The following is a 20,683-nucleotide window of genomic DNA, read 5'->3' as shown; positions in this document are numbered from 1 at the left end:
GCCTCAGAGTGGACTGAGGGAGGGTCAGCTGCCCCCGAGGCTCCCGGAGGAGTGAGGAGAGATTAGGAAATACATAGAAAACAGCCCGATTGATATTTTGAGTTGCCCCAAATGTGATAACTGACGTTCCACCCCCCGGGAGTCCTCAGCCAGGCCACTAGTGGTAACACGTGAGTAGACGGGTCCCACTGTCCAGGGGCACATTGCTCTCTCAAGTGATAAATACAGGGTTTCTAGGGAGCAGGGTAGGACCCCAAAAACTGGCAGAGAAGCTGAACCTACACAGTCCTCTTACTCTTTGAGGGTGCACAGACCCCCAAGTCCCATTCCAGACCCAGCCCGCCCCTGCAGGAGGGAAAGGGGCTGAGGGGAGGAACAGAGACGCCTTGTTAAACGCACTGTGTTTGTTCCGGGCCCCGGATATTGACGCAAGAGGCCTTATCATTGGGTCCTCAGGCTGGGCTGGGCAGGGCAGGGCAGATCTGAGAGTTAAGGAGATTCGGTCCCCACCGGCCTGTGGGAGAGAAGAAAAGAGAAGGGGCAAGGAAGGCCACGACAGAGCAAGGCAGAAGCTGCTGGTTGGGTCCACGATGAAAACACTCGTTCTTTTGCTGCTGGTGCTCCTGGACTTGGGACTGACTCAAAAAACACTCCACAGGTGAGGCCACGTCCCCAGCACTGTGTCCAGCTGGGGCAGCTCCCTGCCCTCAAGCCTAGGGCTGCCCTGGGAGAGGAAAGATGACGGGGAATTGAAGAGGAGAAGAAACTAAGGGCCATCTTGTGTTGGCCTTGACCCCCAGCCCACGACAAGCCAGCGCTCTGCCTCCATCTCTGACAGAAACTGCTGCCCAAGGCCCAGGGAGCCTCTCTTGTTAGTAAAGAGCAGGAACCTGCAACTTGGTGTGGAGCTCACGAGACCGAGTACTTGATTGAGAGACTGACCATGGCTGCCCCCCAATAGTTTTTCTGCCCTTTTATATCATCCCCTGACAAGGTTCATGTAAAATTGCAGAACATTTTCCTAGAAAATCTCAAAGAGCTTGTCTGTGAGAGGGAGGGCCAATTCAAGTCTAAGATTCTAAGAATCTCCAGGAGGCAGAGATCAGACTGACAGGCCGGGGGCCGAGAGGGCACCAATTCTGGCCAAACTCTGGCATGCTGCCTTGCAGAACTTCTCCTGTGTCATTTCCCAGTTTGCCTCTGGAAAAATGGGGTGGGGAGAGGGCAGGGTCCGAGAGAGGCAGAAAGGCATCTCCTCCTCACACGGGGCTTTGTCCTCAGGGTGCCCCTCAAGAGGCATCCGTCCCTCCGGAAGAAGCTGCGGGCACGGGGCCAGCTCTCTGAGTTCTGGAAATCCCAGAATTTGGACATGATCCAGTACACCGAGGCCTGCACGATGAGCCAGGGTGCCAATGAGCCCCTCATCAACTACATGGATGTGAGGAGTCCCGGGATAGGGGCTGGGGATGGGGGGAGGTGGGAGGATGGCTTGGCCTTTGGGAATGGCCAGTGTCGGCCAGCAACATCGAAGGTCAGTGTGGATTTCTCCTCTAGGATAACCCATAGGGACTGATCCCCTGGGTCCCTGTGGATTTGACTGAGCAAGCCCCAGTGCGCCCAACCGTGTAGAGCTCTCTGCAAAAGAAAAGGGATGAGCAGGGCAAGCATGCCAGTCAGAAGGGCCCTGCTGCATGTCCTGGGACACATGACTTAACCTTCACCGGCTTCCCTTCCCTGATTGCAGAACACAGGCATCACCGCCTCTTCTGCTTTGCTCGTAGAGTGATTATGAGGAATAATGCAAACAAAAGCTAAAGATAGGCAGGTGCGGAGAGGCTGATTTGATCGTCTCCCGTATAGCCCTTTCTCTGCTCCTTCTCCCTTTGGTTGCCACTCCCGAGGCTCTGTAAGCTCCAGTCTGTGCTAGCCCAGGCTCTGGCCCCAGACAGCTCTCCCTAGGCCCCCCTGGTGAGCACCTTCCCCTTTCCCACCACCCACACTCTCCTCCCTTCCCTCCCTCCCCCATAGACAGAATACTTTGGCTCCATCTCCATTGGCTCTCCACCGCAGAACTTCACCGTCATCTTTGACACTGGCTCCTCCAACCTCTGGGTCCCTTCCGTGTACTGCACGAGCCCAGCCTGCAGTAAGTAGGGCCAGGGTCAATGGCAGCCAGGGCCTGGCCCTCTGGGGGAAGGGAGCTTGATTTCCAGAAACTGGCCATCCAGGCTGCACCAGCTTCCCCTCTCCACCTCTGAGTCCGCCCTGGGACCTTCACCTATGGTGAAAACAAGGCTGAGCCAGGGACAGAGCTAAAATCTGACTGCTATCCAGGCCAGCAACTTTCATACTGACCCAGATTAATAGGGGAAAGCTCAGCCACTGAAAATACAACGTCGATACAAATCGTTGAACACATGATGACTCGCTCCCTTTGGAACACCCGAAAGAATGTGGGAGAAAGTTCCGCTCAAATGGCTGTTTCTGGGCAGGTCGATGGGTTGGGTTCTAGTGCTGACTATTCACCTGCTTCAAGAGGGCTTGGTGGCCTACCTCCCAGGATATCAGAGGTGGGGCTGACGGGGCACAATGTAGGGGTGGGTTTATTTGGCCGGAGGTAACTCAGACGTCTTTGTTAGCATCGGAAAGGGAAGAGCTAAGGAAAGATGTCTTAGTCTGTGCTGGATAAATTCTAGAGGCACAATGTCTCAGAAAACCCCAAAATTGGGTGTCTACAGGTTAGGCAAGGAATTGAGAGTAGTTGCCCGGCACGGTATTTATTTATCTCCGAGTTTCTTTTGAATACCAGGCTCTGACCCATACTAGTTGGCAGAGACTTCTGCTGGCGCCTGATACATGACGCTTATCTTGGTGTGCCTCATGAGGTCACTGTGAGCAATCACGTTTCCCAGGGACAATTATTTGTTCTCCATTTAGGCCACCACATGTGGCTAGAGGAGAATGTAGTAACTAACTAAGGAGGGCCATGGCCAACCTTTCTAGAGGCCCCCACTCAATCTGGGAGTTGAGGGAATAGACCCTGCATCTCTGTGGTATCAGGGCAGGGACGGAGGCAGTGAGCTGATGTCCCAGGCAAGAGCAGCTTCCTTGCTTTTCCAGAGACACACGCCAGGTTCTACCCTTCCCAGTCCAACACATACAGCGCGCTGGGGAATCATTTCTCCATTCAGTACGGGACTGGGAGCTTGTCTGGAATCATTGGAACCGACCAAGTCGATGTGAGTACAATTCCTTCCTCTTTTGTCTTTTGGCCAGAAACTTGGGGGACAGAATATTTTGCAGAGCTGTTAGGGGAACAGTTTCAGATAGGCCTCTGGAAGAGGTGGAAACAGGGAGTTGGCTTCCAGGGAAAGGGGGAAGCCTGGCCAGGAGGGAGTAGCACTTCCTGTTTGAGATAACGGCAGTGGGCCAGTCTGCTCAGTGTGCTGAGTTCTAGAGAGGCAACAAAGAGGAATCCACAGAGAAACAGTGCACAGGGCAGAAAGCCTGGTGGCAGGCTTTCAAGAATGAGTTAAGGCAAAGAAAAAAAAAAAAAGAATGAGTCCAAGATGCTTACTCTCAGTGCAGTAAGACAAGAAAAAAGAAACTAAGGGTACTAGGATTATAAAGGAAGAAATTACACTGTCATTATTCACATATGACAAAATTCTACATGTAAAAAATCCAAAAATATCTACAGACAATTGGGGTTATTAATTAAGTAACAAAGTTGCTGAATACTAGATTAATGAACAAAATGATTTGAATTTCTATATATCAGGAAAACATGGAAAATAGATTTTTTAAAACCTATTTTTTTTTTGAGAGATAGAGACAGAAAGTGAGTGGGAAAGGGGCAAAGAGACAGGGAGACACAGAATCCCAAGCGGTCTCTAGGCTCTGAGCTGTCAGCACAGAGCCGGACGCGAGGCTCAAACTCACAAACCACGAGGTCGTGACCTGAGCCAAAGTCGGACACTTAACCGACTAAGCGACCCCCGGGCGCCCCTGGAAAATAGATCTTTAATGACATTATTTATAACACCATCAGAAACATCAAATACCTAGACATAAATTTAACAAAAATGTTAAATGTTTCAAGATCTCTATTCTAAATACACTACAAAACATTATTGAGTGAGACTAAGGAAGATCTACATAAATTGAAATGACTCAGTATTTCATGACTCAATATTATAGATAAGTCAAAGTTTTTTCAAATTGATCAATAGATCTGTTAATCAAAAAAATGGCAATTTTTATTAGAAATTGATGAGCTAATTCTAAAATTTATATGGGTATGTAATACACTCAGACCATCTAGATGAAGAAACACACTATAAATATTAAGACCTATTATGAAGTACTAGTAATTGAGATAATGTGGTATTGGCACAAGATAAGCAAATAGACAAACGGGACAAAAGAGAAAATTAAGAAACTACTCTGAATTATGTTGAACATGAAACTGCAGTGCAGTGGAGGAAATGACAGTGCATTTATTAAATGGTTCTAGCTCATTTGGATTTCCATATAACCAACCAACAAACAAAAGAATCTTGGCTCCTATCTCACACATCATCAAACCTTCTGATACATTGTAGGTGTTAATATGAAAAGTGAAATAAGAAAGCTTTTAGAAGAAAACGTAGGAAAATGTCTTTAGGACCTTAGGGTAGGCAAAAGTTTCTGCAACATGTTACAAAAACCACTAATTAAAGAGGGGAAAAAATGATAAATTTGACTACACCGTAATTCATATCTTCTGCTCACCGAAAAACATCAGCCAAGTCTGGAAGAAGATGTTTGTAATACATCTATCCAAAAAAGGACTTGATTCCAGAATAAAAAATTCCTACCAATCAATAAGAAAAATGCAGATAACCCGCTTCACACAAGAGGATATCGAAATATTCAGTTTCATTAGTATTAGGAAATACAAATTAAAACCACAACATAACCCACTGCATATCCACGAAAAGACTAAAATGGAAAAGATAGGTAATATCCAGTGTCATTGAGAATCTGAAGCAACTGGGACTCTCAAACGTTGGTATGGGAAATGTCAATTGGTACAATCACTTTGGAAAACTCATTGTCAGTATTTACTCAGGCAAAACACTTACATATCCTGTTATCTAGCAGTTTTCTCCTAAGCATAAACCCAACATGTCCACTAGAAGACATGTACAAGGATTACTGTTAGCAATAGTCAATACCGAAAACAACCCAAATATCCATCAATGGTAGAATGGATGATGATGATGTAGTCATACCATACTAGTGACAATGAGCAAAGTTACAACAGACTGCATTAGTATGTTGAGTGACAGGAGCCATATAAACAAGAATTCATCCTATAAGATTCCATTGATACAAAAACTCAAGAAGAGGCAAAGGCAGTATAGGAGGGGAAACCAGGAGATGGGTTACTCTTGAGGAAAGGCGCCATGATTTGCAGGGTGTGTGATTTGCAGGGTGCATGAAGGGGCTTCCGGTTCGGGAGCTTGCTGACAAGGGCGAGTACAGTTTGTGAAAATTCTCTGCACTGTCCACTTACGATTTCTGTATTATACTTCAACTTTTAAAAGTTTACATAAAAAAAAAATAAGGCTGTGAGAATGTGGTGAAATCACTGTGCCCATTGAATCAAGAAAAGTTGGGTGGGGGAAACATTCTGTTCAGGCCAGAGGGAGAATCCGGGAATCCGAGATTGTTCGCCAAAGATCTCCCATGCAGTTTTCTCTCGGGTTTTCTCCCATTAGGTGGAAGGACTGCTTGTGGTCGGCCAGCAATTTGGAGAGAGCGTCACGGAGCCTGGCCAGACCTTTGTGAACGCAGAGTTTGATGGAATTCTGGGCCTGGGATACCCCTCCTTGGCTGTGGGAGGGGTGACCCCGGTGTTCGACAACATGATGGCACAGAACCTGGTGGACATGCCCATGTTTTCTGTGTACATGAGCAGGTAGGCCCGTCAAGCCCACCAAGGTTAAGGTCAGTTATGACTACAGGGAGACAACATGGTCCAGTCAAAAGAGCACCAGACTTAGTAGTCAAGTACCCGGCTTGGATCTCTTTCTTGACCTATTACCAGCTGTGTGACCTTGGGTTTACCCTCTCTGGATGTTGAGGAAATGGGGTTTGCCTCACCTTGTAAATTGTACCACACTGAACTAATATGAGGAATCTCTGGGATTGGGTACTCATTTATGCAATGAATAAATATTTATCAAGCTCCTATTCTGTGCTGACTGTGATACTGGGCACCAGGAGCACAATAAAACAAGGAAGACAGCCCCTGCCCTCAGGAAGCATGATTCCAGTGGTAAGATGCAGGAAAAAATTCGAAAGTAAGCTGACAATAAAATAATGAAATGTTAAGGGACTAATAAAATACAATAGAATATCACTCAGCCTGAAAAAGGAAGGAAATTCTAACGCAAGCTACAAATGGATGAACCTTGAGGACATTATGCTAAGTGAAATAAGCCAGAAAACAAGCACTGTATGATTCCACTTGCATGAAGCTCCCTACAGGGTCAGATTCAGAGAGACAGAAACCAAGATGGAGGCTGCCAGGTGCGAGGGACGGAGGGGGGTGGGCAATAGAAAGTTATTGTTCAAGGAGTATGGAGTTTCCATGCACAGGATGAAAAGCTTCTGAAGACCGGCTCGCCACAATATGAATATCTAGAACACCAGTGAACTGTACAGTTTTAAATGGTCAATTTATACAATTGTTTTAAATTGCTTGCTGTAGTTGGAAAAGGTCATAAGGCTCGCATGCCTGGGATCTGGAAAGGCTCACCTAACCTTCATCCCTACATAGGAAGGAGATTTCTTACCTTTCTGACTCCCTCCCAGTGAGATCTGGTCTGAGCTGACCCAGCTTTAGTGTAAGCCCATTTCCCTTTTTCTCCACTCCTACGTGGAGAGACTTGAATTTCCTCTATTATACTGCATGGCTGCAGTTGGGACCAGCCCAGGCAGAGCTGGGAGCGGGACGGCAGGTGGCCCAGACATCTCTGCTGCTCCCTTACAGGTTCCTGAGCAGCTCCCTTCCAGCTGGGAGAGACAAATGTTAGGATGGGAAATAGCAGAGGCTTTGCAGTCTGACTGATCTGGATTTAAGCCCTGAGCCTCAGTTTCCTTAAATGGCCACAAGGAGATGTAAGACGTAAGAGGATGATTTCCTCTTGATAATGAATCAGTTTCATGTCCTATTTCCCCAGAATCCTGTTAGGTGCCAGAACATAATCTGAAAAATCAACATCGGTGAAGATTAATAAGTTTTCAAGCTCTAGTAAGTCACGTTACATTCACATTAGCTTCTTCACCTTAACACGATGGAGAGAATAACCTGGAAGCTCCAGGCACCAGGCACCACCAAAACAATAGTGGGAAAGATACTTGGGGGAAAAGGCTTTGGGGGGGTGCCTCAAGTCACATGGTGTGTGCACCCCTCAGATGGCCTTGGCCTTGGCTCCGCATGAGTGTTGCATGACCAGAGCTGTCATCACCCTTTCCCACCTTCCTAGCCCTTTTATCCAAGAAGAAAACATTCACAAATCATTACGCAGACCTGTTTCTATCCTTTTGCCAGAAAAGATCCAGACTAATCAACTTGCAGTAGTGGGGAACTCTGGTCTCAAAGCCTAGGCTGATATTTCCCCTCTATAGGTACTTGGTGTGAGTGATCAGACCAAGAAATAGGGCACTGGCTGAGGCTTTTTCCTGGGGTTTTCCAGCGGCCCTTCCCTGACAGCCTGCCTTTCTTTCCATGTAGTGACCCAGAAAGTGGTGTGGGGAGTGAGCTGATTTTCGGAGGCTATGACCACTCCCATTTCTCTGGGAATCTGAACTGGGTCCCGGTCACCAAGCAAGGCTACTGGCAGATTGCACTGGATGTGTGAGTATTGTCGTTATGGTATGACAGAAGAACTCAGGATGGGCACCACTCAAACTGGGTTAATTGAGTTGACCTGAATCAAAGTGCTGGTCCCTGGGAGAGGATGCTGGGGGCTCGTTGTGCAGGGCTAGAAGCATGGAGGGGCTGAGCGGGGGTGCAAGAGGGGCCTCGGTCTCCAGGGCAGCAGGCACATGGTACCAAGTTTCAGCTTCCCTCCTTGCACGCGTGGTGCTCCCTCAAGTCAATACGAACACTCAGCCAACTACTCGGGGCTCATTTAACGCTAATTAATACATAGGTCAAAGGGCGACTGACACGGGGGTGCAGGTGTGAACTGGACTCAGATTTTGCCTCCATGGAGTGTGTACAGAAGATGAGACACACACACAAACCCCCACCAGGTGAAGTGGAGGGTGGACCGTGGTCCATGAGATGTGCCACCGAAGTGGCCTTGGCAGACAGGGCAAGACAGCTCCTGCCTGAAGAACTCCTCAAGCAAGGGTTTCATGAAGGAGGTAACATGGACAGGGTCTTGACATACATACATACATACATACGTGTGTGTGTGTGTGTGTGTGTGTGTGTGTGTGTGTGTCTGGGCATGGAGCAACCAAGGAAGTGGGACCAGTGGCCGGTCACACATCTAGCACTGGACTAGACCATCCAGGAGTTCAAAGAAACGCAAGTCTCCATTCGGCCAAGAATAAGCTCCCGCAAGGGGAGGTGAGGCCATGTGCTTGGCACGAGGGATAAACAGCAAAAAGCTTCGGTGTTCACTGTCTACTGAGGGTTTTTCAAACCGTAAGGACTTACCCATTTATGAGTCATGACCTCATTTTAGGGGATCATGACGTACATTTTTCATGAACTGGAATAGAATAGAAAATATCAGAGTGTACTTCGCATGTTAAGGTTGAGCACTGTTTCGTTTTTTTAGTTTTATTTCTTGTGTGTGTGTGGGTGCGTGTACTGGGTCCGAGAGTACATGTATTTCTGCTATGGGTATCAGCCACAGAAAAATTGAGAAACACTCATGTGTAAGACAGTCAAAATGGAAATCACGAGTGTATATTTGAGAGCCTGTAGAGGATGAGAGCAGCTGGGGAGACTTCAGGGCAGGAGGAATCTGGGGTGGCGGAGTGGGGAGGGCAGCTCACGACGTTTTCCTTGCCCTCAGAATCCAGGTGGGAGGCACAGTGATGTTCTGCTCTGAGGGCTGCCAGGCCATTGTGGACACAGGGACTTCCCTCATCACGGGCCCCTCCGACAAGATCAAGCAGCTGCAGAAGGCCATTGGGGCAGAGCCCATGGATGGAGAAGTCAGTGCCTGCCGGGGCTGGGGGGAGGCGGGAGCAGGGGAACTAGGCCCTCTCTTGGGAGGTGGGAGGCCTCTAAATGGATCCTCTGTGCTGTGTTTTAGTATGCTGTGGAGTGTGCCAACCTCAACGTCATGCCGGATGTCACCTTCATCATCAACGGAGTCTCCTACACCCTCCAACCGACTGCCTACACCCTGCTGGTAAGAACTGTTTCCTTATTCTGCAAGTCACAGGGCCGTCCCTTCCCCACGAGGAGCCTGCTACTTCCTCTTTCGGTAGCCTGCACTTACCCTGAGCCCCCCTCCCATCTTACCCTGTGCCGAAGCAGCAGTGCCCCCTCTAGAAAGGACAAAGCTGCCGGCTGGTTCTCTCTCATTTCCTGTCCTGCAGAGAAGCAGAAACAAGCCTCGTACAAGCCATGTAGTGAAGTTTCCGGGCGTTGTCACGTAGGACTTTTCAACCGACCACGTTTAATCCCCTCAAACATCCAGCAAGACTGGATATTATTAGCCCATTCTATAGATGAGGATACTGAGACTCGGAAGGTTATGTGGCTCAAGATTTGAGCTGCGTGGAGAGGGAGTACAGAATCAGGTTATATCTTCTAACATTCAGATTAACATTCTTCTCAAACAAGAAAGTGTCTTTTGCGCAGTGAATTCCTAAGTCGGTAGAGTGAGGTAGAAAGGGAATTCCTGGGGAAGTCTGGGATCGTTTCACACAACCGTTGGCCCAGATTTCCAACATCACATGGAGTTCTTTGGTGACACTAACACGCTAACTTTACCCAAGAGCCACCCACAGCACCTGGGTGATTGCACCAGAATGGAGGTGCTAAGGTATAGAGGACTTTGGGGACTTACCTACCCCCACATCTTGTTCTCCATTAACTGCTTCCCCAGGCCACCAAATATAAACAGACAATGCAAGTGAAAACAAATGTGGGGTGGTGGGGTTTTTTTTTTGGCTTTTATTTAAATTCCAGTTCATGGGGCACCTGGGTGGTTCAGTTGGTTAAGCATCCAAGCCTTGATTTCAGCTCAGGTCATGATCTCACAGTTTGTGAGTTCGAGCCCTGCGTCGGGCCCTGCGCCGACGGCACGGAGCCTCCTTGGGATTCTTTCTCTCCCTCTCTGTGCCTCTCCCCACCCCCTTCTCTGTCTCAAAATAAATTTTTTAAAAACTTAAAAAAATAAATTCCAGTTAGTTAACGTACAGGGTAATATTAGTTTCAGCTATGGAGTACAATGATTCAACGCTTCCATACAGTACCCTGTGCCCTCCTTAATCCCCATCACCTAATTCTCTCATCTCCCCACCCACCTCCCCTCTTTCTGGTAACCATCAGTTGGTTTTCTATAGTTTCTTGGTTTGCCTCTCTCTCTTTTTTTCCCCCTTTGCTCATTTGTTTTGTTTCTTAAATCCCACATACGAATGAAATCATATGGTATTTGTCTTTCTCTGACTTATTTCACTTAGCATAAAACTCTCTAGCTCCATCCATGTCATTGCAAATGGTAAGATTTCATTCTTTTTATGGCTGAGTAATATTCCATTATAAATATATATATACACATATATATACACTCATATATATATATATATATATATATATATATACATAAATATATGTATATGTATATACACACACTACATTTTCCACATTTTCTTTATCCATTCATCAGCCAATGGACACTTGGGCTGTTTTCATAATTTGGCTATTGTAGATAATGCTGCTATAAACATTGGGGTGCATACATCCCTTTAAATTAGTATTTTTGTATTCTTTGGATAAATACTTAGCAGTATAATTGCATAAAAATCCTAGAGGAGAACACAGGCAGTAACCTCTTTGACATCAGCCTTAGCAACTTATTTCTAGATGTGTCTCCTAAGGTCAGGGAAAGAAAAACAAAAATAAACTATTGGGAACTCGTCAAAATAAAAAAGCTTCTGCAGTGAAGGAAACAATCGAGAAAACTAAAAGGCAACCTACAGAAAGGGGGAAGATATTTGCAAATGATCTATCTGATAACGGATTAGTATCCCAAACATATAAAGAACTTCTAAAACTCAACACCCAGGAAACAAATAACCCAATTAAAAAATGGGCAGAAGTCATGAATAGACATCTCTCCAAAGACATCCAGATGGCCAACTGACACATGAAAAGATGCTCAACATCACTGATCAACAGGGAAATACAAATCAAAACCACAATGAGATATCACCTCCCACCTGTCAGAATGGCTAACATCAACAACACCAGAAACAACGGTGTTGGCGAGGATGTGGAGAAAGGGGAGCCCTTCTGCATTGGTGGTAAGAATGCAAACTGGTACAGCCACTCCGGAAAATTGTATGGAGCTTCCTCAAAAAGTTAAAAATAGAACTACCTTACAATCCAGCAATTGCACTACTAAAAAAAGCAAATGTTTTGCTTTAGAAAACAGCTTCATGTCAAGTCCCTAAGCATCTCCAACAAAGGGATTCTGGAGCTGTCACTGTGAACCCCAAACTGAGGATAAGCTAGACATTTGAACTGTGCCAAATTCATCAGCCTATACACCCTTCAGGACTCCGGCACCCCACCTTCTCAAGAAGGTGCTTTAAGGCCTCTGTGAATTTCCTCTACCCTCATCAGCAACCTCAAATCTCAAATGGTTGTCAGAAAGACCACACCTGCTCGGTAGACCCCAAGTCTTTGCCAAACTAAAAAAATAAGATTGGAGAAAGTTATACCCTTCTCGTGGAAAAATGAATGCCTACTTGCTTTATATCTAAAAAAGGATTCTTCCCAGAACACAAAATAGCAGTGTAACATCTCTCCCTTAAAAAATTGAGTTGAGGTTCACAAAGAAAGCAGAATTCCAGCCAACATCTTCTAAAGCCAAATCTTTTGCTCTTCCCGTCAGGCAACAAAGTTTCACTTTTTCTGATTATCAAACGGGGGGTGGGGGGGCCGGGGGGGGGGGGAAGCGGGAGACGTGTATAACAGGTGAACAGTTGACAAAATTGTAGAGCTTAGAAGCCCAGGCCCACATGTATGAAACTATGCAGGCACTTTGCGGAGTAAACAAGTAGAGACGCATGAAGCAGGAGGAAGAACCAACCAGCCAAAGCAGTGACCGCATGGAACGGTCCAGGGCCAGTCGCCCCCACTACCACACAGTACAGCCTCCAGGCAGCACTACTTCCCTTTCTCCCTACATGTCACTTACATCTTTTTTTCCAACCCCAGGACTTTGTGGATGGAATGGAGTTTTGCAGCAGTGGCTTTCAAGGTCTTGACATCCAGCCCCCAGCTGGGCCCCTCTGGATCCTGGGTGATGTCTTCATTAGACAGTTTTATTCAGTCTTTGATCGTGGGAATAACCGTGTTGGGCTGGCCCCGGCAGTCCCCTAAGGAGTGGCCTTGCCCATGTGTCTGCCTGCCTGCTTGCCCGATGCCCTTTAGAAATTCAGCTGTGCCTGGGAGGTTGGGGCATTCTTCACAGCTGTCAGAAAGTCATTGCAATTGTTCCAAAGCCGCAGCTTGAATTAGGACCAAATAGAGCATGAGAACATACACACCCACTCACACGCTTCACACATTTCACACACACCCACGTCCACACCTCCTCCACCACCATCATGATGGAAGAATTAAGTGGTATGCCCATACTTTGTATTGCTTTTTGCTAACATTTTCTTTTGGAAATCTCCAAACATGTACCCAAACAGAGATTATAGCACGATAAATCCCCGTGGACCCCAGCCACTTTTCATAACCCACCAGCACGTAGCCAGGCCTGTTGTATCTGGAGCACCTCTCCTCCTCTCTCCAGCCCACACACCTGCATTATTCTGAGGCAAATTCTTGGTATCATATCGTAAATCATCACTGCAACGATTCACCCATAAATCCTTCTGCTATTCTCAAATACGCAATCAGTGTTCAAATGTTGTCTATTGTCTAGGAAATGTTGGGTCATTTTCATGGCTGATTTGTCTGTATCAGGATGCAAATAAAGTTCACCAACGGCATTTATTTGAACTCTATGTCTCTTTTCATGTGCAGGGTTGACCACACTCTGAACTGTGCAGGGTGAAATCGGGAAGTGTCGCCCAACGTGGTTCTCTGAGCCCACCTTTCCTATAAAATGGCAGTTCGCTCTAGAGGCCTGGTTTTGTGGCGAGAGTGTTTCATGGATAGTGCTGGGTACATCCCGTTGTCGCCCAGCAGAAGGCAGATAATGCCCGGTGCCTCTGTGTTCACCATGTTTGGATGGACGAGTTGGCTCTGGGGCCGTTAGCCTCATCTACCCACCACCGATTTCCTTCAGCATTTTACCTAAAGGCTTCGGCAACCACTGACGACCATTGCTTAGATCCACGCTATCTATCATCAGGGCTGCCAAACAGATTTTTTTTTTCTAATTCTATTTTTCCTCCTGTATTTGTTAGCTAGCATTCTTCTATTTAAAACACTAAGCAAACCACACTTAAAAAAAAAAAAAAAAAAAAAAAAAAAACATTTGCTTACCATCAGGTACAGCTCCTAGAGGAAAGGCAAGCTGACTTGGCTTTTTCCCCTTGTTTACTGGCTTTCAGAATAGTGAATGTGTTTCAACTTACTGCATTTTTTTTTATATATTCCAAGCATGTTACCCTTGGCCAGCAGGTACCCCTTCAAATTAGTTTCTGTGAATTTTCACTTGACCCCAGCACAAAGCGATGTTCCGGGCCTATTTTCCCAAGGATTCCTCGTTCCTGGTCATGTGCTCATACGTTGTTGCAAAAGAAAATATTTCAGGGTACAAGGAGAGGATATGGGGGGCGGGGGGGGGGGGGCTCTGAATGAACCCTTTTCATCTCCCCCCAGGGCCCATGCTGAGGGAGCTGACAGGGTGAATCCTGGCTGCATCCCCACTTCAGTGGGATCTATTGTCACCAAAAACAACATGTCTTTCTTTTCCTTCCTTTTGTTCTTTTTTTTTTTTCAAAATGCAAGTATCTTCAGGGTTTCCTTTATTGTAAATGATGTGAAAGTCCTCCGTGACCCTTCCCCTCAAAGATAAGTAATATTTTTTATCTGAAGCTGTCTGATGCAGACTTTTCCTTTGTATTTACAACAGAGATAGCCATAGGGAAGGAATTTTTTTTCCTACAAAAAAAAGGAATCACTCTGAATACACTTGTGCCTAAACTGCTGCTTTAACAGATTCTACGTAGTCAGCTCTTTCCTTGTAACATCTGCATAGTGTCCACTTAATGATCAAATCCTCCCTTAATGAACATTGGGTTCATTTGGGTTTAATTCAATCCAATCCCATAAATATTTATTTTGTGCCAGGTGCTAAGTGAGACACTCGAAGATCCTCAAGATAAGTGGGACAGATCCCGGCTGTCGCTTTTGGCACAGAGGTCATGGAAAACACACCAGGCCTACAGTCAGATACTCTGGATTCACATTTGCGCCCTGCCCTGCATCAATTTGGTGACCTTGGCTGGTCACTTTGTATCTCTGAGATGCCCACCTCATAGTGCTATGGGGAAGAGTCAATGAGTTTACCTGGATGGAAACACTTAGCTCATAATGTTAGCTCTCCTTCCCCTGTAAGCATGAGGTCAAAGTAGATCACAGCTACACACGCACATGCACACACACACACACACACACACACACACACACACACTTTTTTGGTTTTGTTTTTCTTTTATCTTTTTCTTTCTTTCTTTCTTTCTTTCTTTCTCTCTTTCTTTCCTAAATTATTGCTTTCAGAATTAATTCAGAACAGCCTGATCCAAGTAAACTATCCAAGCAGGATAAAAGAGCAGTGAACATCACAGGCTTGGAGTCACACAGGCCTGGACTTGATTCTTGACTCCAGTTGTGGGACCTCTGCACCTCAGTTTCTTCATCTGTAAAATGGACATGGTGACAGTAACTATCTCATGGGTTCGTTGTGAGGCTCCAATGGCATAATGCTTATGCAGAAACACTTAACTAGCTTGTGCGCCTGTGCTCGTCACACAGGGACCAGGCCCACACTCGACAGAGGCAAATCTCAGGCAGGGCAGAAGGGCCTAGAGTAAAAAGGTTTTATGACTTCTCCTCTTAAAACAAAGCACCCAAGGGCCGTGTAAAGACCAACTGGCAGGCAGCATTCCTGCAGGCTGTCTCCTTAAGGGTGATGTCTGTGCAACGGGCTACCCCAAAGTATTGCACGTGCCTGTGCCAGCCGGGTACCTGTGGGTCCAGGAGCCTGCATGCCGGAGGCCTGGAGTATGAGTGTGGTGCATAACCTGTGCCTGCAGGAAGGGAGAGCAGTCCGGAGACTGCCCAAGCTAGTTCTGCTCTGAGCACACAGAGCTGTCTCAGGGGGACAGTTCTGTCTCTCAAGACAGAAGTGACACTTTCAGTCTGTGTGGACAGAACTCTGCTGGCCATGCACCTACTTGCCCTGTCAGCTGCAGAGGATTTTCCAAAACGGACCTCTGCTCCTTGTGCTTGTCACATCAGCAGTGTTATCCCCTGAAACTCAGGTCCTCATGTCATGCCCCATATCTGATACTAGGTCACAAACCTCTCAGCGATGGGCCAAGGGCTCTGGCCAAGCTTCACCGTGCCCTGGGAATTGTTAAAGGGTCACTGGGGCTGCCATAAGCAAGCACCACAAACTGGGAGGCTTAAAACACAGACATTTATTGTCTCGCGGTTCTGGAAGCTAGAAATCCAAAATCGAGGCGTCAGCAAAGCCAGTCTCCCTCTGAAGCCTGTAGGGGAGAATCTGCCTCATCTCTTCCTGGCTTCAAGTGATGGCTGGCAATCCGTGGGGTTCTTTGTCTCACAGCAGTGACACTTCAGTCTCTGCCCGTTGCCCCCCGGCATTCTTCCTGTGTGTTTCCGTCTTTGCGTCTCTTCTAAGGACCCCAGATGTATTGCCTAAGAGCCCACCTACTCCACTGTGAGCTCATCTCAACTGAACTGATTGCATTTTCCACAACCCCATTTCCAAACAAGGTCATTCCGAGGCACCGGGGGTTAAGACTTTAACATATATTTGGGGCGAACACAATTCAACCTGTAACCCATGTTTTCCTATTTGATTTGGGGCTTATTAAGGTCCTTCCAGGAGCTTTTGGTATTTTCGTCTTTCTTCCCTTTCTTCTCTTTGTTTTCCACCCTTGAGAAAAATCTGTACATGAGACAGAGAAGGTTTTATTGCCCTGTTTCCTAAATGGGGAAATTGGAGTATAAAATAATGAAACAGTTTGTCAAACGTAGTAGTGACAGTGGGATCCGTGTCTCCCGCCTCTCATCCCCTGCTTCTAAATTATGCCCCTCCCCCAAGCCCAGGTATTTGTCAGTTTAGGATGTTGCAAGGGTGAGGACAAAAGGTAGAATCTACTCAGTCCCCCTCCACCCCGGTAATATTTACCTTTTAAAATTAAAATACATCGGATAGCCTGGGTGGCTCCATTGGTTAAGCGTCCAACTTCAGCTCAGGTCATGATCTTGTGGTTCATGAGTTCGAGCCCCACGTCGGGCTCTGTGCCGACAGCAGGCCTGGATCCTGCTTCGGATTCGATGTCTCCCTCTCTCTCTGCCCCACTCCCTCTCACACTCTGTGTCTGTCTCTCAAAATAAATAAACGTTAAACAAAATTTTTTTTTTTAATTGAAACACATTTGCTGCCTAAGAGTGAGTGGTTGCCGAGTCCAAGGTTGCAGCTTCCTCCTGTCTGCCCCTCTATGGAAATGACGCCCTGCTAAGAGGATTCCAGAGAACCTGCTATTTTTGTACTGGGCATCACCTCCTCTGAGGAGCGTCCCTCTCCTGTTCTACAGGAGCCTGGCGGGCTGCCATATCTGAGTTCCTGTCATCACCACCCGCATTCCAGGGGAGCACGCAGGCCTCAGTCGCACCCATCAGACTGTCTTCCCTGGGAATCTGAGTGTGGAGTGGCCCACAGGGAAGACGGACGTTGGGAGCATGGCAGGCTCACAGAGAGCTAGCCCCCAAGTCCTCGGTCCTCAAGACCGCCACGGCTACCCTGCCTCTGTGCTGCCTGATGTCCAGGTATGTGTATCTCTTGCAACAGCTTCGGTTTTCTCAACTGAGGACACGTGCGTGCGGCACACGCGTCTCCCTCCAGGAGGGCGACCAGATGAGCGTCTTCCTTGCCCTGGGGGTCAGAGGTCTCGGGGGCCTGGAAGGCTGATCCCTTCTCTAAGTGAAGTTCAAGAGCGCGGCTCTGCAGCCTTGGCCGGGCGCTCATCCAAAAGAACGTGTGCTCAGGAGGACAGTAAAGGTAAGGAGACACGTGAGAGCTCACCCCGGGACCACCAGCCTTGGGTGTGTAAAAGACACACAGGCCCAGCCCTCAGAACCATAACACGCTTCCACTCCTCAACATCGCCTCTTGCTTTTTCACCACTTGGCCAGCTTATGACGTAACACCTCCCACTGTAACAGATCAACCCCTGAATCGCAGTGTCTTCCGTCAACGTTTAATTCTCACATGAAGAGCCCAGGGGGAGAGAAGCACGATTCAAGAACACGGGGTTCCCACAGCCCATAGAACCTCGGGGCCATTCTTTCTGTCCCCAGACAGGCAGATCCTGCGAGACGACTCAACAGGCCGGATCTGAAAGCGGCTAAGGCACCAGCAGGACATTTCCTCTTCATCTGTTTAACTTGAGTTCCACGAGGGTGGGAACTCTGTCTGGTTCACCGTTCTATCCATTGGCTAAACCGTACTCCATGACGACACCTATCTACAGGGGCTGGAAGCGCCTTGTAGAGGTGGCCTGGAGGTGTTAGGGGGCTTCTGTGAACATAAGTCAGCTCTGCCTCGCCAGGCCTCCGCCTGGGATCTTCTTCTCCCTCCTGCGTCTTAAATGTGGGCCTGTTTCCAGCCTTCTTCTCTCTCCTCTCTCTATCCCCTTCACCTAGGACGTGAGGAACCTCTGCATGGTATGGAGACAACCCCCATGTCGACCTTTTCAGGTAGACAGTTTGCAAATCTCCAACCTCTTCCAATGAACACTTCTTTCTATCTTTGTTTCTCATCCTGCCCTGTCCACCCAGAGCAGTAGCCCGACAACGCATCCATGCACCCGGCAAATATTTATGGAGTCCTAGGTTGGAGTCCTATGGAGTCCTAGGAGTCCTTGGCCTAGGTTCCCTTCCCTAAGGGGGAATTTTTTAAAAATTCCTGAGTCTGAAGCTTGTTTTTAACATGTTATTGGAAAGTTCAGTTCAAAGGAAGCAAGAGAGGGAAAAGGGAAGTGAGGAAGAGAGAGAAGGGAAATAAATGCAAGGAGGTGACTTTCCAAATTGATACAGATTTGCGGCCAGCGCAGCGGTTGCTGGGCTCCCCAGGGAACCTCCTTGAGCAAGGCCGTGTGCACCGGGGACAGCTCAGAATGGTCCCATAACAAGGTGGTGGGCGGCAGGTGAGTGTGAACTGTCTGCCGATTTCTTCTTTCTCCTGCTCTGTCGGTCAGAGTCTTGCCCGTGGGCACTGAGCCCCTGCACTTCCCATGTATGTTCCTGGCCTCTCCAGGAGGCTGCTGGGGAGCCAGAACCTCTGCGAATCCACCAGCCCCGGTGCCAGCTTCTTCTCCGCTGGTGCCCTGCTTGCAGGTGCCCTGACCCCTGGTGGTAGCACTCTTGGATGTGAGACCAGGAAAACAGCATGAGCCTTCGCCAGGATTGCTGAAGCCCGAAGTAAGATGAGGGGCTGGGGCTGGGTGGAGTGATGGGGGTCAAGCACCGAGCATGCGCCAGGCACGACGGCTGTGGTCTGGGACAGAAGCATGAACATGACAGGTAGAGTTTGTAGTGAAGAGATAGTGGACACAGGGCCATGAAAAACCAGATTGAAATCTCAGTCCTGTGGGTGGTCAGGCCTGGCTCGGAGCCTCTTTTGTGCACGTCAGCACCTCTTCCCCCATCTAGGGTGAGCCCCGCCCTCGGGCCACTTCTCATATGGAACTTGACCCGCTCCTGCTCCTCTGCTTATCACAATCTGCACGTTTGTCTCTTGTGCATCCTTCAAGCTCCAATTCAAATCCCTTCTTTCCAATCCCTCCTTTTCCTCCTCCAGATCTTCTAAATCCTCACAACCCTGTAGCTGCACTTCTCACATCGTTATTGGCACCGTCTTATTTCACTGATTAATGCAAGTGTCCACCTTGTGTCCCCCAAAGGGTAGGACGCACTCAGATTATTGGATGAATGCATGCAAGAGGGGAAGAAGGAAGGAAGTTCCGCGAATGCCGCGTCAGGGCCTCCCCCACGAGGGAGAGGCTGGCTGCCGTTTTCCACAAAGCATGTGTCAGAGGAAGAGAAGGGAAGTCGCTGACTCTTGCCCCTTTCAGACAGAGGAGATGGGGACTGAAGCCTGGGGCGAGGGGTGGGGGGGCTTTCAAAGGTGTTAAGGGTACTTCTGCAAACACCCCTTAAAACTAGAAGTCTCAGGCCCGTGTTCAGAGGCTATAAGGACTAGGCGAGGGTAGTTCCTTTCCCTTCCCCAAGAGTGCCCACAGCACCAGACCCCTGGCTGGTGACTTCTCCCTGTTCTCTGCAAGGGGCTCAAGTTAGCCTCTACAGCTCTATAGGGGTTTGTCCCCATTCATTCTCTCCCTCTCTCTCCCTCTCCCTCATTCCGCCTTCTCTCTCTCTCTCTCTCTCTCTCTCTCACACACACACACACACACACATTCATCTAAAACCTGGTCTCGGGGGGCCTGGGTGACTCAGCCAGTTAAGCATCCAACTCTTGATTTCAGCTCAGGTCACAATCTCATGATCTCACTGACAGCACAGAGCTTGCTTGGGATTCTCTCTCTGTCTCTGTCTCTGTCTCTTTCTCTCAAAATGAATAAATAAACATTAAAAAAATAAATAAAATAAAACCTGGTCTCAGAAAAGTAGAAGAATATGGGAGGGGATCCGATTCTAAGGGCGACAATTTAAAAACAAATCGGCTGTCCCAAACCAGTGGTTATCTGACAGTGGGCTGGTGCACCCTCTCCCAAGTAAGCAAAGAATAATATTCTAGGAAAACATGCCCTGGAGTTCTTCCAGCTCGGCGCGGCCTGGTCAGCGGGCGCCTCACAGACATCATCGTGCCCCGCTCCCAGGCACCTGCGAATCAGAGCAGGGGAGTGAGGGTCAACTGGAGCTTTTGTTTCACTGACACCTCCTTACCGAGGTCTGTCCCTGGCACCGCGTGTGGCCGAGCATGGGGTTCAAGGTTACTTGCTCTGCCCTTGAGGGATGTCTGGTCCCACTGACCAGCCAGACATAGACGATAGCCGTGAGACAGCACCAGAGACTCAAACATGAGGAAATGCTTGCTGACAGTGAGGGTGGTTAAGGGAGTGGACCACCACGGGGGAAAGGCCCCTCTCAGAAGGAACATGGGGATGGAGGGCTGAATGCAGTGCATTACAAGCCTTA

General features: G+C 48.0%; 1 protein-coding gene across 2 annotated transcripts; it reads left to right on the top strand.

Moving 5' to 3' along the window:
- The first annotated feature begins 489 nt into the window (after positions 1 to 489).
- CTSE (cathepsin E) lies at positions 490 to 13,248 on the top strand. 2 transcript variants are annotated; one of them, XM_042924991.1, is made up of 9 exons: positions 490 to 658; positions 1,282 to 1,438; positions 2,029 to 2,146; positions 3,121 to 3,239; positions 5,766 to 5,965; positions 7,787 to 7,909; positions 9,087 to 9,228; positions 9,330 to 9,428; positions 12,470 to 12,733. In XM_042924991.1, the coding sequence occupies exons 1-9, from the start codon at positions 591 to 593 to the stop codon at positions 12,632 to 12,634; spliced, it is 1,191 nt and encodes a 396-aa protein (XP_042780925.1). In that variant the 5' UTR covers positions 490 to 590; the 3' UTR covers positions 12,635 to 12,733. The 2 variants fall into 2 exon arrangements, with proteins under 2 accessions (XP_042780925.1, XP_042780926.1); XM_042924992.1 differs by lacking the exon at positions 9,087 to 9,228 and having other exon boundaries at positions 12,470 to 13,248.
- The last annotated feature ends 7,435 nt before the right edge of the window (positions 13,249 to 20,683 follow it).

The sequence above is a fragment of the Panthera leo genome, chromosome F3 (genome assembly GCF_018350215.1).
Source record: "Panthera leo isolate Ple1 chromosome F3, P.leo_Ple1_pat1.1, whole genome shotgun sequence".
NCBI classification, from domain to species: Eukaryota; Metazoa; Chordata; class Mammalia; order Carnivora; family Felidae; genus Panthera; species Panthera leo.
The sequence above is the reverse complement of the archived record's forward strand: the minus strand, read 5'-3'. Positions and strand labels throughout refer to the sequence as shown.

What these genes read in the sequence shown, in the direction of transcription:
- CTSE (XM_042924991.1), top strand. Translation starts at nt 591, where the DNA reads ATGAAAACACTCGTTCTTTTGCTGCTGGTGCTCCTGGACTTGGGACTG. An exon ending in ACTCAAAAAACACTCCACAG is followed by an intron (nt 659 to 1,281) that starts GTGAGGCCACGT and finishes CTTTGTCCTCAG; the next exon opens with GGTGCCCCTCAAGAGGCATC. An exon ending in CTGCACGAGCCCAGCCTGCA is followed by an intron (nt 2,147 to 3,120) that starts GTAAGTAGGGCC and finishes TTGCTTTTCCAG; the next exon opens with AGACACACGCCAGGTTCTAC.